We start from the raw sequence: 16,854 nt of genomic DNA, 5'->3' as shown, positions 1-16,854 counted from the left end.
TATAAGTATGGTTATAATGCGTTATAGAGATAGGCGTCAAATACAGTGTTACCATGAGGGTTTCTTTGTTTCAAAGTGCAAACAATTAACATTTTAAACGCTAACTTCCTGTAAGAGAAATATCATCTGTCCCATTATTATTCTGTCAATAATTGAAAACAGACAAAAGTAATCTCTCATAAAATCAATGTTCTCAGAAAAAAAAACAACATAAAATATAATACTTGGTTGCAGTCCTTTAGTCTTTAAAAATGTATAATAAATAGAGTTGTCAGAGGGCATCAAAGGCTAGTGGGAGTTATTAAATGTTATATGGTGTGAAATATTGCTTTAACTACCTCTGTGAGAATCTCTGCTGGATATCTCATTAAAGTAATGTCACATTAAGCTGCTGCCTCGCTTGTAACAAGTTAGGTTGGTAATTTATCAGCTCAATATGGCTCAAAAGATGATGATCAGGCGCCAGAAAAACTAGATAACTAAACTAACAGAGTAGCAACAACTGGGGGGTAACAAAGGTGGACAATCTTGCCTTTAATTACAGGGCTTGACATCTGCAAAACCCTGAGTGTGGCCATCTGTGGACTGTGTTTGTTGTTTCGCGCTTTACATTTCGATCAAAAGCCCAGACTCTTCGGCCCGGGGGGGAATAAGTGTGTGTTCATCATTGAGAATTGCTTTATTGCTGCACCATTGCTCCGGCGTTGTGGGGACCAAGAAAGTGGGGATGAGGTGGGGCGAGGGGTGGATTTGTACAATTATAGCACCGATGATGCAAAAGACACTGAGGCACGTATTCCCCCTCTCATAGTCCCCGAGTGGTACGGTCCACAGTCTTAAAGGCAGAGTGTACAACTGAGATGAGTGCATATATTTTTACACCGTTTTATTAAAGCTGCACAAAATAGTTGAACTGGATGATGAACGGCACCGGAAGTCAGAACAATTGGAAATATTCCTGTAATTTCAGAAATCCTCTGTGGTGAATCATGGGTGTTAATATTGAGGTAATAAATCCATGAGATAATTCCTGGTGATTACTTATTTAAATCCGAACGTCCTTCATGGTTCTCTGCCCTGTGTTGAAACGACACACATGGACACACACTTAAACTCGCCCACACACACACGCACGCACACACACAGATTTGACACACAAGTGTGTAAATCCAATGCAGAGTTCCTCGCTCAGTCCTCAGCACTACAACGGCGACCATATGACAACAACAAGCCTCCCTATTGCCATGGCAACAACTGCACCATTGCTAAGGCAACAGCTGCAGAGTGCTACAACAAGCAGAAAAAAAAAGAAGCTCCACGCATTTTCAGTCTCATTGCTTCATCCGGTTAATGTAGACTCCTTTTTTTTTTTTCTTTTTCTTAATTTTATTTCTTTTTCCCCGTCTTGGTCGTCTTTGAGTCGCGTTTGCTGAGCGTCGTGTTTCCTTTCTCTGTGATGCATATGTAATTCACACTCTCCTCCTCAACACATTTTCTTTCGGTCTAATTCCTTCTGTCTTTGCACACACACACAGATAGACACACACACACACACACACACACTCACCCACTCTCTCCTTTTCTCTCTCCTTGACTGTCCCCTCCCTCACTTCTTCCTCTCCATCCTCTGCTGTTTCACTGTCTTATTCTCTGTTTCTCTTTTTTCCCTTTCCATCCACAGTGTGGACCCCCCCTCTTTTTTTTTTTTTTTTTTTAATTCCCACCACCTCTGTTTTCCATCACCATCTTTCCCCTTCCTCCATTTCCTTTCATTTTCACTCCATCATTTCTCTCTCTTTTCCGTTCTGTTTCGTTATTGCCTCGGAAAGAAGAAAAAAAAAACACACAGATATAATCTCACCTCTCCTTTTCTCTGCTCTTTCTCTCTCATACTAACATCCGAGACCACCCTCTCTCTCCTCTTCTCTCCTCTCCTCTCCTCTCCTCTCTCTTTTCTTTGCTCACTCTCTCTATTTCCCTGTGGCCCTCCCCCTCCCTTTTCATGTTTCCCCCTCCCTCCATCCTCGCTTTCCCTCGCTGGTTCAGTTAGTCAAAGAAGAGATTCACGGAAGGAGAGAAAAGGGGGGAAAGGCAGGACGAGAGTGAGAGCGCAGGAGTGGGGCAGGCTGGGGAGAGGGGTGTGGGGTCTCAGCCCTCTGTCGTGGGGGGTTGGGGGGGTTGAGATACACCCCAATATTTTGTTCTAAGTACCATGGACTGCCTCTGCATTGTGACAACAAAGGTAAGCCTATCTGTTGTTCATTACTCCGGCTCAGTGTGTGTGTGTGTGAGAGAGAGAGGAAGAGTGAGAGGTGCCACAACTGGATCTGAACACAGAGTAGAAGGAAGGAAGCACTCGTCTCTCTGCTTCCTCCTGAATCTTGTAAAGTGTACCATCTACATGACAAATTTCCGTCACGTTGAGATCTTTGACATCTTCTTGGGATTTTGTGTATTTCTTTTAAAAAAAAAAAAAAAAAAAAAGCTTGGGGTGAGCCGGGCTACCTGAGTGCTGTAGGGATGGAGCACTCTTTGATATCTCCCTCTCTGGATGACCCTCTCTCCCACTCTCTCTGCAGCTTCCACTCTGTGTCATGCTTTGTGAGTGTATAAACAGGGGCTGGCTGACCTGCGTGGATGTAGTAGGACCGGTGCTGAGGTTGCCTGTGTGGGGCTTTGTGTCATGCCGGAGCTGCAGAATATGTCAGTGAGAGACCATGGGAGGGCACTCATCTTCATCCCCCCCACCCCCCTCCCCGCTGCATGCTCATCCCCCCTCGTATATTTCCGCTGGATTATCTTCACCTCGACCGTAGGCACACGTTCCGGCTACCCGCCGTGCATCTGCACACATCTGCCCGCCTCACACACAGGATATGAGCGACGGGGTTATATCATACACACATGTGGCTCAGCGTCAGCGCTCAGAGCCCGCCGCCGCTCCGTGGAGGAGGCAGCCGCCGGTCGAGAAAATTGGCTAATAAAATGAAAAATAAAAGAGCTCTAATGTGGTCGGAGTCCAGACGCACTCTGGGGTCAGACCCTGTTTGTCCAGACGGCTACAGTCTGTCCCATGCAGACCCCGGTGGACACACTTACTCACATACAGATTAAAAAAAACAGGTGAACAATGTAACTGTAGCAGCTGCACCTGAATGCAGTTTCTGGCAGGAAGTGATGACAAAAGTGGGCAACGCAAACACACACACACAACACTCACACACACACACAACACACTGACAGCTACTCTTAAAGCTGGTGATCATTTGGACATTTTCACTTGGACTCAGTGTGCAGTATGGTGCAGCTGGTCCTTTCAGATGTATTACATAAATTTGTGCTTAACTGTGGCACATTACATTCATTTGCTTATCAAGCTCTCTGTTTCCTTGGCAACAGAGATTATTGGTCAGTTAAAGATAGATAAGTAGCTGCAGTCAGATGAGCAAAAGACACCACATTTTTCACTGTGGGGGGTTTAAACTCAATAGAGTTTTGTTCAATACGATATAGATAGAAATGAAAAGCGTGTGTTTGATTTCACATCTTCCTCTAATGAACCAAGTTTCGAGCTGCACGTCGTTTCTGCGAGCCTATTTTTGTTACCTAACACTGTGCAGTGTGACCAATTTTGTTGGGGAAAAAAAGACAAAAATGAAAATGTCAAGGTATCGCTCTGTACGCGTGGAACATCAGTCCCTCATGCATCTTATTTGCCTTGAGTGTGACTCACTCAGCTAGTCTGAGAAAAAAAAAAGAAATAATAAAATAAAAAACGCTGCAAGTGAAAGACCACAGTTGGTAACAGTGGATATTTCACCAAAACTTGTTCCAGACTCCTGCATCGCTATCAAAGTGAGAAAACATTTACTGTAAAGCTGGCAAAGAAAGCCTGAGTATTGCCAAGAGATTGTGAGACAGATGGTCAGTTTATAAAAAGGAAAAGTTAGTGCACAAAAGTGTGCTAAGGAATCCACTGACTGAGCGGTAAAGCAGCTCTCTGACTGACCTATGAGATGATTGGATACTTTAAATAACTACGCCGACCATTTTACCCAACGATCATCAAGCACTGGTAACATCTTATTAAGTGTCCATCACTGTAAGGAAATAAAATTTGGACTTGATGGATTTACTTCTGCAAACTCGTCCTTGATCACGGGTCAGATTTACCAAAACTTGGTGTGTTCCTTTAAATGTGAGTTATTAAACTTTAATGGAGGCTGGCTGCATTGCAGGTGAGGAGTGTGGCTTGCCATCATGGAGCAGATGATGGGTGAGCAGCTCCCTGGGTGAGCTGTTCCTTGACACCCACGTACTGTAGAACAGGTTATGTAAACAATGTTGCTTTCCCCCGTGTGGGTCTGTGCACAAAGTTTTGTGCTGTGTGGGTGAAGCCACAGCGAGCTGGTGAGTGACAAATATCGGGTAATGCTGTGTACGCAGGCACGCAAAGTTGAAGTGAAGCAGCACAGCCGTTAATGATGCTTTTAGTTTGAGCAATGGCAGCCCGGGCAATATAACACAGCACGAGCTTCTCCCAGCTGTCTTCAGGACTTACATGGCTTCCCCAGTCAGCCACTTTGTTGAGTATTTTGTTAAAGGAAATGACTTAAATCCTGGATTTCCAGTGGAAAGTTATAAATGGGCCTCATTTGATAACAATTGGAACTAAATTGGTGCAATTCTGGGAGAGGAAGCAAAGAGCACTTGGAGCAAGCTACTTTTCACTAAAGAGGAAGTTAGTGTGATTGGAACAGGAGTTCATACCTTGAGGCTTTTGAAATCGGATGACTAATTATTTATGTTTCCTTTACACTGATGTTATCTTTACACATCTTGACCATTTCTAACCTTTGGCTTGGACAGAAGTGAGATTGCCTTATCAGCTTACTGCTCCCCAGAGACTGTGGGTACTTTCAGGCCTTGTGCACATGGAAACCGAGCTTTTCTAAAACGGTCTTGGGTCTTGTTCCTGTTCGTTCTTAAAAAGCGTTCCCTACACACGGCATTGTTTCAAGCAATGTCTGCGACACCACTGAAAATGACTCAAAACTAGATGAAGACGTGGCAAGTAGGGATGCACGATTACTGTCGGTATGATGATTACTGCCCAATATTGACCGATAATTACCATCAAATACACAGATAAGCCGACACAGATAAGCTGATAATGACTTTAACAGAACCAATTATAATTCGCCAACCCTACCTTGATTTTGTTCATTTTCAGTCTGTTTGACTCCTAAGTTTATTTGAAACAATTATAAATGTTGATTTTTGAAGTCAGTCATAACTATTCATGCTTTTGTTGTGGTTCCAGTAGTGATGCAGGTTACATCATTGTGTTAAGTCAGAGGCAGGGCTATAATGTTAAATTCATCTTTATTCACCTTATCCTTTCTGAATTCTAGGATATCAAATTTTATTGGTTATTGGCATCGGTTATGAGAAGCAGGAAGTTATCTGTTATCAGCATTGGTGGAAAAAAGAGTTATCGTAGATCGCTAGTGGAAAGCTTGTGCACTGTAAAAACTAACAGCGACTAAACAGCAGAATGCTGACTGGGTGTCCTGCCAGTGCTAATATGCCGTTCATTGTGATATTATTTTTTTGATAATGGACGCATTTCAGGCCCAGTATCCAAGGGACCCGACAGTAGTCTGCTGCTTACGTGACGTCTAGCGGTGTGGCTCAAGTTACAGGTTAGGGAGGTGGGGCCATGACATCATCGTTTTACATGAAAAGGCTGGTGGCATTTTGAGATTTATTCACTCAGGGACCGTTTTCCAAAAAACGCAGAAACGATGAAAAAGAAAACTTTCGCGGATGTTGTGTGAGACTTATGTCTGTATGTTGTGAAGTCATCAGTCCTCTCGGCGTAAGCTTTTAGCAGAAAGCGACTCCCACCCATACTTATGAGGTCACGTTAAGTCACCGTCGCTGGTGTGAAGTGGAAGCTGCTCCGATGCCACCTGGAACAGCTTGTGATTTCATCTAATTTAGAAAAACAGATGACCCAGGAACACACACGGTTTCACTTCCAACAAGTAATGGATTCACTTAGTTTTTTTTACCCCCTCCTGAACATGTTAACAGCATATGTAATTTTCTACTCCCTCCTACACTGAAATCTCAGGGGGGAAAAAAAGAGTAAATTGAAACATATGATGGCAATGCATCATACAGAAGTGTCATTACATAACTTTTGGAAATGGAATATTAGGCCATATCAGCTCGAAGAGACGTCACAGGATTTATATTTGGTTGCAAGCCTGACAATACCTTTGACTCTCCCTCCCTGTATGGCACTGAGTCAGAGAAGAATGGTTTTGATGTTTCAGAGGCGAGAACAAAGATGGTGTGCACAGAAGGAACAAGGACTTTAAGCTCTCAAAGCAACTCATATTAATCTAGCAAGGTTGTCTGGTGGAAAATGATTGCAAGAAAGAATCGAGTGTGCATCTGTAGCTCGGTATATTTCTGCCTCTCTGCTGCTTTGCCTGTCTTACACTCCTTTGATTAGCACTCCTTTCCCTGTTGTCACCACGGTTCCACTTCTCTGCTCTAACGTTTCCAATTCTTCTATTTTTTTGTCCTCACTACCTCCTTCACCTCTGTAATCCCTCACTCACTCTTCTCCTTCCAGCCCCCCCCCCTCTGCTTTATCTCATTTTACACCCCCCAACCCCACCCCCAACCCCCACTCCCCCGCTTACTCTCCTCTTCCCTGCTCTCCACTCTCTTAGCTTATGCCTCCTGCCCTCCTCCTCAGCACTTTCAAGGCTTCCCTAGTTAGTGCTTCTTCAAATAAATTATACATTTGACAAGATGTAGACAAAGTCAGCAGCTCTGTGTGCACCAGCATTGGCTTCATGTATGGCTTCGTGGTCCAACATGAACATCCTCTCTCCTGGAATGCGTTTTCCAACTCGCATTTGTATTTATTTTGTGCTGCCAGCTGTTCTTATGGCCCAATATATATGAATATTTATATGACGTGAGTGCGTGTCTGTGTTCGTCCATACGAGGATGAGAAGCTTATGGCTGCTGCATCTTGCTCTAGTCTCAAGAGTCTTCAAAATGGAGTTAAAGCTAAACCCCTCTGCTCGTAAATCAAATCAAATCAAAACCTCTGCATTCATTCAGTTTGTCCACCTTGAACAAGTGACCATTCACCGTAATGTGGGCGATGCTTGCCTGTATGAATGTGTGACATACAGTATGCAGTGCTGTGGGTTAGGATTAGCGATCCAGCGGAGAGCTCATATGATCTCTGCTCAAGGACACGAACGTCCGTGAGGCCTTTGTATGCAGCCAGAGAGACACTGATCCTGCCAAGTTGCTCCCAGGGCACAGTGAGCGAAGCAGGGCTTGCCCCGGCACAAGACCCATGCCACGACTGCTCAGCATCGAGGTTCTCTAATATCTGATTTCGAGAAAAAAAAAGAAGCAAAAATCAGGGGGGTAAATGAGATGTCATTACATAGTCAGATGTTTCCCTCCACATTATCAGTGCTGCTCAAATGACAGCTGGCTCTAGTGCTCCAGAGGAAATAGAAAATTCTGTGGTCAGCCATGAAGGGTTGTGCCCATGGCCGATGATACAAATGATCGACGATAATCGGAATAATTGTCCGTAGCTCAAGCCTTTGGGAAATGTCAATACACTATAGTGGACTTTGCTTTTCCATTAATATAGTGTTACATTAACACTGAATTTGATTTGCGCCGCCACAGTTTCCCTTTACACAACAGCAACAGCATGTAATCACTGCTGCAACACACTCGGATCAGCTGATTGTAATCAAGTGCTGCTTGTTGTGTGTAGGAGCTGCACGCTGTTTAAAGAGCAGAGGAGATGGACGGACAGTTTGGTTTCTCAGTCAGGGAGAGAGAAGTATTAACCGTGATGACAAATATTGTTTTAATGTAGCGATAAAGTGTATTTTTCATCTTGCTGTCATCAGTGAGAGAGACAGAGACAGAGAGAGAGAGAGAAAAGCGAATGAAACCGGACACATTAGCCTTTTTTGGTTTGGCTACTCCTCTCTCTCGCCTTGCAACATAACGTAACGTAAACCCCTCCTACAGCTCAGCAGAGCGACTATCAGCCGATCGGACTGTGGTTAAGATTGTAAAACCCACAAGCTGTGGTTTTGTTTCATCTTTAAACACATATTGCACCACTCACCCACACATTCAGCTGCCTTTTGCGAAAGAAAGGCACACACCTACATGATCGGACAGAACTCACAAAAAAAAAAAAAAAAAAACTGCAGCGGCTTCTGCACCGTGAATTTGTAACTGCAGCTTTGTTCAAGTTCAGAAAGAAGGGGTGAGTTCACGTCTTAGAAAACTTAAACAGAAGGTAGAGGGAGTTGCTGTGTGGTGTTTCTCAGTGTAAAACTCAAGCAGCAGCAATGTTGTGAATGGTGTTGGTGAAGATAGTTTTTTTTTTTACAACCTTAAACACTTATCTAGCACTGTTCCTCGGTTCCCTCAGCTTGCATAGTTAACGCTGGCGACGGCTTACTTAACATTTGAGTTCATCTGAGCTCATCAGTTCCTCTCTATGGTAATGCAGATGGGTGACAAATTTAAAATGGATAAAGGGATTCTGGGAAACGACTGTTGCTATTTGAACTCAAAAGAAAAACAAACACACCCCTCCTTTCTGTAGCTCCGCTCCCCAAATTCATGAATGTTTTTTTGCCAAGGCAGAGACACAATTGCAGAAACCAGAGTCTTACATTGTGGGAGGTTGATAGTTTTTTCTCATAGCTGAAGCAAACCAAACCTTAAACAGCCTGCAGACTATGATTGTCACAACTCTCCTGCTACTATGGTTTACATCTCACCAACACTATTATCTTGGCAGACTAGAGAGTAATCCAAATGGCTGTAGGCAAGTGGCAAGAAAAAGACAAATATGTCGTAGAATATAAGTTCTTCATCATAAATTACATTACTACACAACCTTACAGTAAGTGACACACAAATGGATGTATTGAATGCACTATTCAAACATTTACAGCAGGAATAAATAAGTGAACACCTCAGCTGATGACATCAGTTAAGGGGACACATTATGGAAATATCACATTTTGAAGGCTCTTTGCCATCTGGCCCCCAAAATGTGAGAATTGACAAAAGGCTCCAGAGGTTGAAGCCCATGTGGTTTTACTAGCTGTTCCCTTGGTTGTCTGACAATGATGTCATTAGTTTTTGAATTTGCATAATACCACCCCTACCTGTGAGTACCGGTACTGGTAGAAGCGGCAGGGCCTGGTGAGCAGCGGTTCATTTGCATTTAAAGGGACAGGCACTGAAACCAGCCGTTCTGAACAGGGCTATTTTGAGCAGATGAAAAGAGCTGTGATGTTTGATCCTTGGGGTATTTTGACCGAAGCATGTCACAGACATGTCTTTAAGGTTGATTGGGGAGCTGAAAGTTGTAACATTGTTGCATTTATCACTTGTTTCGGTTCTGCTTTCTAGGGCTGTCCCGATTATCATATTTAGATAACCGGTGTCAAAAAGGAAAAGAGGAAAAAATACAAAAAAAAACGATCACGGACTTCATGATCGATTACCATGGCAACGAACGAAGCTTCGAAGCTTCGATTTTTTTAGGGTCAGCCCTACTGCTTTCACACTGCCATTTCTGAAGCGCACCAAACTTTCTGCATAACATCACACAGTTGAATAGGGCGCTCATCGATTGGAAAGATTTGCAGGGAAATCCCTCCACCCTGACCCGCAAAAACAAACAGCAAACATGGATCAGCATGTTAAATTAGCTGTTTTAGTATACATACTCCACACACCACCGTGTGAGGCGTGTTGACCGTCATTCATAGAACCACGGTTACCTCCATAATTGTTCTTTTTTTTTTTTTACTTATGAAATTATCGTGGCGAGCCGTTTAATATGACCATCAGATCGGGCAGCTACATTTCACTCTCACGATGAAAAAAATGAAAGGAAACAGCACCGGAAGAAAAATACAGTCGATGACGGACAACAAGGTGTTTGTGTTGCTGATGTTACAGTAAACCGTGGTGCAGTTCGTATCAGTGTGAACGCTCACCGGACCAAACACAGGCCCAAATGTGTACAGATGTGTACAGATGAACTGTGTTTCGTGACGCTTTTACATTTGGACCTGTGTTTGGTCCGGTGAGTGTTCACACTGATACGAACTGCACCACGTGACGGTTTACTTGCAAGCGAACCGAGACTCACGTTTTCAGGCAGACCAGGGTTCGCTTGTTTGGTCCGCTCTAGAGTTCAGATGAGCTTTCGCATCTGCCCAAACAAAATGAACTATCCCAGGAAACGAACCCTGATTAAAGTGGACCCAACAGCTCTGGCGTGAAAGCGACCGAAGACACCTGGGAACTATTTTAATTTGTGGAAAAAGGGCATAATATGTCTCCTTTAAAGTCAAGGGTCAGGAGTTTCACACCAACAAAATAAAATTGGGAGTGTGCGTTAGAGTTCATGACTTTAAGACTTTTCGAAATACTCAGTAACAAAGAGAAAGAATACTTTGCATATCTATTTGTTGGGCAGGTGCGTAGGAGAGGGACGAGTAGATCCGCAAATGTACTGAATATACACACTGTTCTGTACTGTACTGTATCCAAAATACTCAGTAACAAAGTCGTTGATTGACAAGTAATCTCAAAGAATTGAAATGCTCTTCAGCTCACGCTCAGTCATACGGTTGAAATGGATAATGAAATGATTTAGTTCTCCGCCTGTTCTCCAAAGGCACAGGTGTCCATGGGAGGACAACACAGAGGACGCTGTCGCCCTTCAAAGTTTGTCAAAGAGTCCAGTAAACTTTACAACACTTCAAGGAGACTGTCTTGGGGACTGGTGAAACTAAGGATGAATTGTTTTTTAAGGGGAATGCAGTGACACATGTTGTCTGAAAAAGGAAACATACAGTACGAACATGAAAATATCATCCATTGTGCATCGCACAATGGAGCTGCTGTGTCTGAGCGTATAGACAACTTGTCATCATCAAAAAGAAAAGTTCCCAAATTGATCAGGGTGTCTTATCAAATGATGTCAGGGTGGCTCCTGCTGAAGCTCAGTAGACTTTGAGTGATGCTGCAGCAATCAATGACTTTGATGAAAAACTATCTGCGTTTTAGTGTGGCCCAGTCTGAGGCAGGACTTTAAACGCAACAGAGATGCAGTGGGACAACCTCAGGAGATGATTAGCGATCTGAAGCTGCGCTGTAGGAGGAATGGACTGATATGATATTTGAACAGATGTGGTTCTGTTAGTGTTGTTGGATCAGAAATTTCAGAGCTTGGGTAAACTGCAACTGAGTTTGAAGCCACTGGGACGAGGGTTAACACCTCCTGGTTCTTTGGCAGAAAACAGTGGATTGTTTTGCTCAGGATTTAATGGGAGAACAACAGGAGAATCTGTGTAGTATGAGCAGTAAGGCAGATGTTGAAGATAGTGGTGAGGAGGTAGGTAATGTCAAGCGAACCTGGCCCGAAACAGCGCCTCTGATCCGGTCATTGTTAAAGGGATAGTTCAACATTTTGGCAAATTGGCCCATTGCCATAATCCCTATAGTCATAGCAGTAGGTTAGTTACCTTAAATTGTCGGTGGACAGGTTGTGACCTGCACATTCACCACGCTATGAGATAATAACGGAACGTTACGAGACAGAGTTGTTTTCGAGGTTAATTCATGCAAAACCACTGATGCGCGTTCCCGTCGGGGGCAGTCTTTCGGCAAGCAGTCTCTGCATTTGCCTAGAAAACAACTCTGTCTCGTAACGTTCCGTTATTATTTCATAGCGTGGTGAATAAGCAGGTCACAACTTGTCCACCAGAGCATTTTGGAGTTGTTGGATTGTGTATTTGATGAGTTTGATGAAGGAAACCAAGAAATCCCATTAGCCTCCGTAGCGTAGCTCTGAGCAGCTCGCGGCTCTGCTCCGCCATTCTAAAAATAGCTTGCACCAACCATTAAAGGTATCGAACCTACTCCTAAAACTATAGGGATTATGGCAATGGGCTAGAGTTGTCACGATACCAAAATGAGTAACCACGGTACTATACCAGACAAAGTATCACGGTTCTGGGTAATATCATGATACTGCAACCTTTTTTTATTATTATTATTTTTATGAACTGAAATGTATTTGTACAAGTTATAAATACTTATTAATTAGGCTACTTATAATGTTGTTTGGTGGATGATAAACATAATACTGGTGAAGTAGGAATTAGATTGAAACAAATATTTTTAAATAAGCAATAAAAAACAAATAAATGAAGTTAGAATTTATATGGTTGAAAATAAATAACCATTCAGTCTCTTGCACATTAATTTATGTTTAACAAATATAAATAATCAACTTAGGAATAAAACAAATCCACTGTATTTTAAAAAAAATCTATCTGACAATAATGCTTCTTCTCCAACATAATAAATCATAGAGGACAGAATACAATGAACAGGAACTGATTCCCTGTGAAAACTATATTTTTATGCATTTTCTAGGTGCTTTATACTTGGACATCCTTTAACTCTTTATTCCTCAGCCTGTACACGGAGCATATAGCCTGATATTAGCAAATGAGAAAATAAACAGAGCTAAATTTATTAAGTGCCACTGACGACGACACCGCAGCAGACCCGCCGCTCGCGCCCAGTGCTTCTGCCGTGGTCAGTGTGTTGTCTCGTGTTTGTGAAGCCATGCGCGCGTCGGACGAGACAGAACTTTAGCTCGTTGTTTGTTTTGAAGCGAATTTCTATCGAAGCGGAGCTGTCTCAGCTGTTTTCATGGAGCCAATCAGATAACAGACAGGCGGACCCAGCGTGCTGAAACAGCCTATCATATCCCCGGACATCACCAGTAACAGGCAAACAGCCAATCATTCAGCAGCTGTGTAGTTAGGTTGCAGTGGGTGCATGTGGGTTTTGTTTACAGGGGAGTAGCATGCAGGGAGAAGCCGGGAGCAGAGGAGAGGCGGCCGCTATGTAGCGGAAACTGGCACCGTAGTAGTAATCCACGGTAGTACCGTCGTGTAGAATTTCTAGTATAGTAGGAACCGTTACGTTTTGGCACCGCGGGGTACCGTGGCTACCGTGGGTATCGTGCAAATCTACAAAGGGCCAATTTTCCAAAATGTTAAACTATGCCTTTAAAGAAAAAAAAGAATTCCTCTTCACAGTAACAGGCCCTCTGGACCTTGTGCTGGGGGAGTATCGCCCTCCCAGTCCCCCCTGAAGCCCCGCCGCTGGCTAGGTGAGAGCATTGTGTAGACAGAAAGAACTACACTGCAAATACAAACAAGTGAAATGAGCTGCCTCTGTACGATGCTTGGGTTCATCCTTACAGATTTACAGGTTTTAGATTAAGATAAATTTGTTGTCCTTCACAGAAAAAAATTCTTCACTTTCCATACAGCCACGAGAAACACACGCAGGTACACAAAAACACGGAAAAGCCGGTGAATACAAGCCCTGATGTAGCAGCATATACCCACCACCGCCCACACATACATTCAAACATATTATACTCTTGTCAATGTTTTGTTCTGTTCAGTTATTGCACCGGGGATGAATAACTGAAGGAACTCTGATATCTGGAAGGAGCTTCCTTCAAATCAAAAAGAACCAGTTGAGATGGTGCAGGTATCTGATTAAGATGCCCCCTGGCCTACTTACAAAAAAGAAAAAGTTCTCTTACTGATACATGTAGGTCCAACTGCTTGGGAGGAGGGGGGGCCATGTGGCCTGGGATCGCCTTGGGATCCCCTATAGAACTAGCTGCTTCTCTGATAAGGGGATGGACATCAGGACTACGTCGCTTGACCTGCTGTCACTGTGACTGGACCCCCGGATAAGTGACAGAGCATTGATGGTTTGACACAGGACAGACAGCCAGTGGATTATGAGTACATATTGACTGACTTTGACAAAAGTGTACTGGATTAGAAGAGTTCCCTTCACCTTGAACGGTAGGGTAAAACCTTGTTCCCAAACATGTTCACAGTGTGATTTTGTATCAAGAGGGTGAGAGTAAAAGCTCTGTGTGACTTTGAAAGAGTCATTGCTGGGATACAGGCTGGAGCATCAGTCAGGGAGACTGCTCCAATGCCTTGCGGTTCAACTGGAACAGTAACTAAATTGACATCTGCATTTAGATCAATAGGAAATACATCAGTAAATAGACTCAGTGATTGATAGCACACATTTGATAACTGATGTGTAATGCATTGGTGTGATATGTAAGGAAAAAACAGAACAGCAATTCTTCCTCAGGTGGCTGAGGATGTGGTCGACAGTAACATTGGAATGGATATCACAGTGGGGCTGCAGTTTATAACCCCTCATTACAAAGATGAAATTGTATTTGAGAATTCAGCGGCGCAAAATCTACAGAGATGTGGGGAAAAGTGATATGGTCAGATGAGTCATGCTTCACCATATTCTCGACAAGTGGGCGATGAATGAGTGGCATGCACCAAGAGAACAGTACAGGGTTGAATGTTTGACCGTTATATCCACCAGCTCCTCATCCCCCAACATCATTCAGAGACTTGGAATCAACGCCAGGTTTTTTCAATCTCTCCACCTTTCTAAAGACATCTTCATTTTGATTTTTCCTCATCGCCATCACCCGTCTATACATTGCCAAGGCGAAGCTAATCTCAAGTCTCTCTCAGCTACTTTATAATGCCCACCACCCCCATTGGGAGTCTTAGCCAGAAAGGAGGCTGTTAGGAGCTTCTCTTTGTCAAATGCACACAACACAATCTGTGCTCTGTTCTGTCCTCCTGGTCTCTTTGCTTCACTCTGCTCTTCAGACTGAGCGAGTGAGAGTATGAGCCATCGTTGCTTTTGAATCTTACCTCAAATGTCTAGATGTAATTGATGATATTTCAATACTGCACACACTGTGATGAGGCCACAAGCTTATTCAGTGTCATTATTCCCCCTTTTCTGTGTTTTTATGCAGCTTTGCATTTTCTGAAATGAAAATGATCATTTCTTCTCCTCAGAGTCCCTGGACGAGTAGGCTTTCACTGTGCAGGCTTTTAAATCCTTATCTCTGGTGACATTGAGAGATCGTCATTTAGTTGATGTAACATGAAGGGAATATAACATGATTAGGTACATCGTGAATGTCAATAGCCTCTTTAGTAAAAACACAAATCCTCAGATATTCAGTTTTGGTCTTGATTGTATGAAATAGAAGAAGGAAAAAAAACAGCTCAAGTGCTGTCTACCAGCAGATCCTGCTCAGAAGCTCTGCCGCTTAATTTCAGTGTTTTGGCTGTCAGTATCACTGTCCGTCCTGAAATTGTCCATATGACAGGTGACAGATTAGATCCATCATGGGTTGTTTGGGGCTGGAGACTTTGTCGTCTCACATCGAGTGAGAAGGCTAACATGGTGGAGGACTGTGGCTGACAGCTGTGCTATTCGGTCTCTCTGTAACTGCAGTATGCGCCGATTTGAACGAGAAACACAACAAATTGGTGTTGCAATTCTGTAAACAAGACCATGGGAAAAAGCAAAATCAATAGAGGTGGTTATGAAGTATATTAAAAGTGGATTCAATATGGGAGGTCCTGTGGGCCTCATTAGGCAGAAAGCTATAGGGTCAAGGTGGGCCAACATCTGACCAGGCTGCCTGTAATAACGCTATGTGGCTACACTATCGGCATTTTTGTTACTGTGGTCAACTAACTTGTATGCGTTAATGTAGCAGGAGTATGCTTGTCAATGTATGTGCGCATGCGTATCTATGTGTGTAGCGCGTTATGGCTGTGAGTGTGTACAGAGAGGAGGAAGGTAAGAAAAAAAAAGACAAAAACCAGAATGACAGGGACGGTAGTGCTGATATCATCAATATGAATAGTACTCGCATTAGCCTTGCAAATGGGATCAGGTTTCCTTGCAGTGCTGGGATCATCTTGTTGAATACAGCACACAATGACACCTTGTGGCACCATTGTTAAACTACAGCACAGGAGTCCATGACAATCCGGCCGAGGGACATTGTTAAAAAATTTCAGCTGCTGGTGCCGTCCACGCAATCAGCTGGATGCTCACAGTCACATGCTACGGTACACTACGTTAGCTCCAGCCGTACAGTAAATATGCAGCCTGCCTTCGCTGAGGTCGAGGCCTTGTGCTTTTTTTTTTTTTTTTCATGATTAATAGGAAATTGCTGGATCCTGTTTCAGTTATTCATGAGCGGTCCCTTGTCATGGACCCTCGAAACGTTCTCATATGAAATTCAGGTCACGGATTCAGAGGGTTTTTAACCTGCTGTTAGGCAAACAGCACAAGACTGCCCAGAGAACCAGGCACATCTGAATTATATGCTTTCTAACTCTAATGATACACCTTGTTGCCTGAAATAATCCAGCAACATTTGAATGAGAAACATGACATGAGCTAATGACACAGTGAGAGCTCACACATACACACACACTAACATACACGCACTCACGCTCGACACAGTAATGTACAAGCGCACATATTTTGTGTGATTTGTTTGTCTCTGGCTTTGTATCTTCATGTTCCTCTTATAGGTGATGTCAGTTGCCTAGCAACCAAGCAATCAGGGCCCGATTGTTGCTATGACAACATGGCAGGGGTATCATCATGGAGAGAATAGAGATGAAAGGAGGAAGGGAGGGAGAGAGTAGAGAGAGAGAGAGAGTAGAGGAAGAGAAAGAGGAAAGGGAGAGAGAGAGAGAGAGAGAGACAAAGGAAAGGGAGAGAGAGAGAGAGAGAGAGAGAGACAGAGGAAAGGGAGAGAGAGAGAGAGAGAGAGAGAGAGAGTAGAGG

General features: G+C 43.4%; 1 protein-coding gene across 2 annotated transcripts in view; it reads left to right on the top strand.

Moving 5' to 3' along the window:
• Positions 1–1,608: 1,608 nt before the first annotated feature.
• The window catches only part of dlg4a (discs, large homolog 4a (Drosophila)), a 70,433-nt gene continuing 55,187 nt past the window's right edge, over positions 1,609–16,854 (top strand). Inside the window, exon 1 of one of the 2 annotated variants that reach the window (XM_085797951.1) lies at positions 1,609–2,242. In XM_085797951.1, the coding sequence (XP_085654077.1) occupies positions 2,213–2,242 (30 nt within the window). In that variant the 5' untranslated portion in view covers positions 1,609–2,212. The remainder of the gene's footprint in view (positions 2,243–16,854) is intronic. The other variant, XM_085797954.1, reaches the window with a different exon arrangement.

Source organism: Trachurus japonicus, chromosome 14, assembly GCF_045865225.1.
Source record: "Trachurus japonicus isolate A0001 chromosome 14, Traja_1.0".
NCBI classification, from domain to species: domain Eukaryota; kingdom Metazoa; phylum Chordata; class Actinopteri; order Carangiformes; family Carangidae; genus Trachurus; species Trachurus japonicus.
This window is presented reverse-complemented; position numbering and strand designations above follow the sequence as displayed.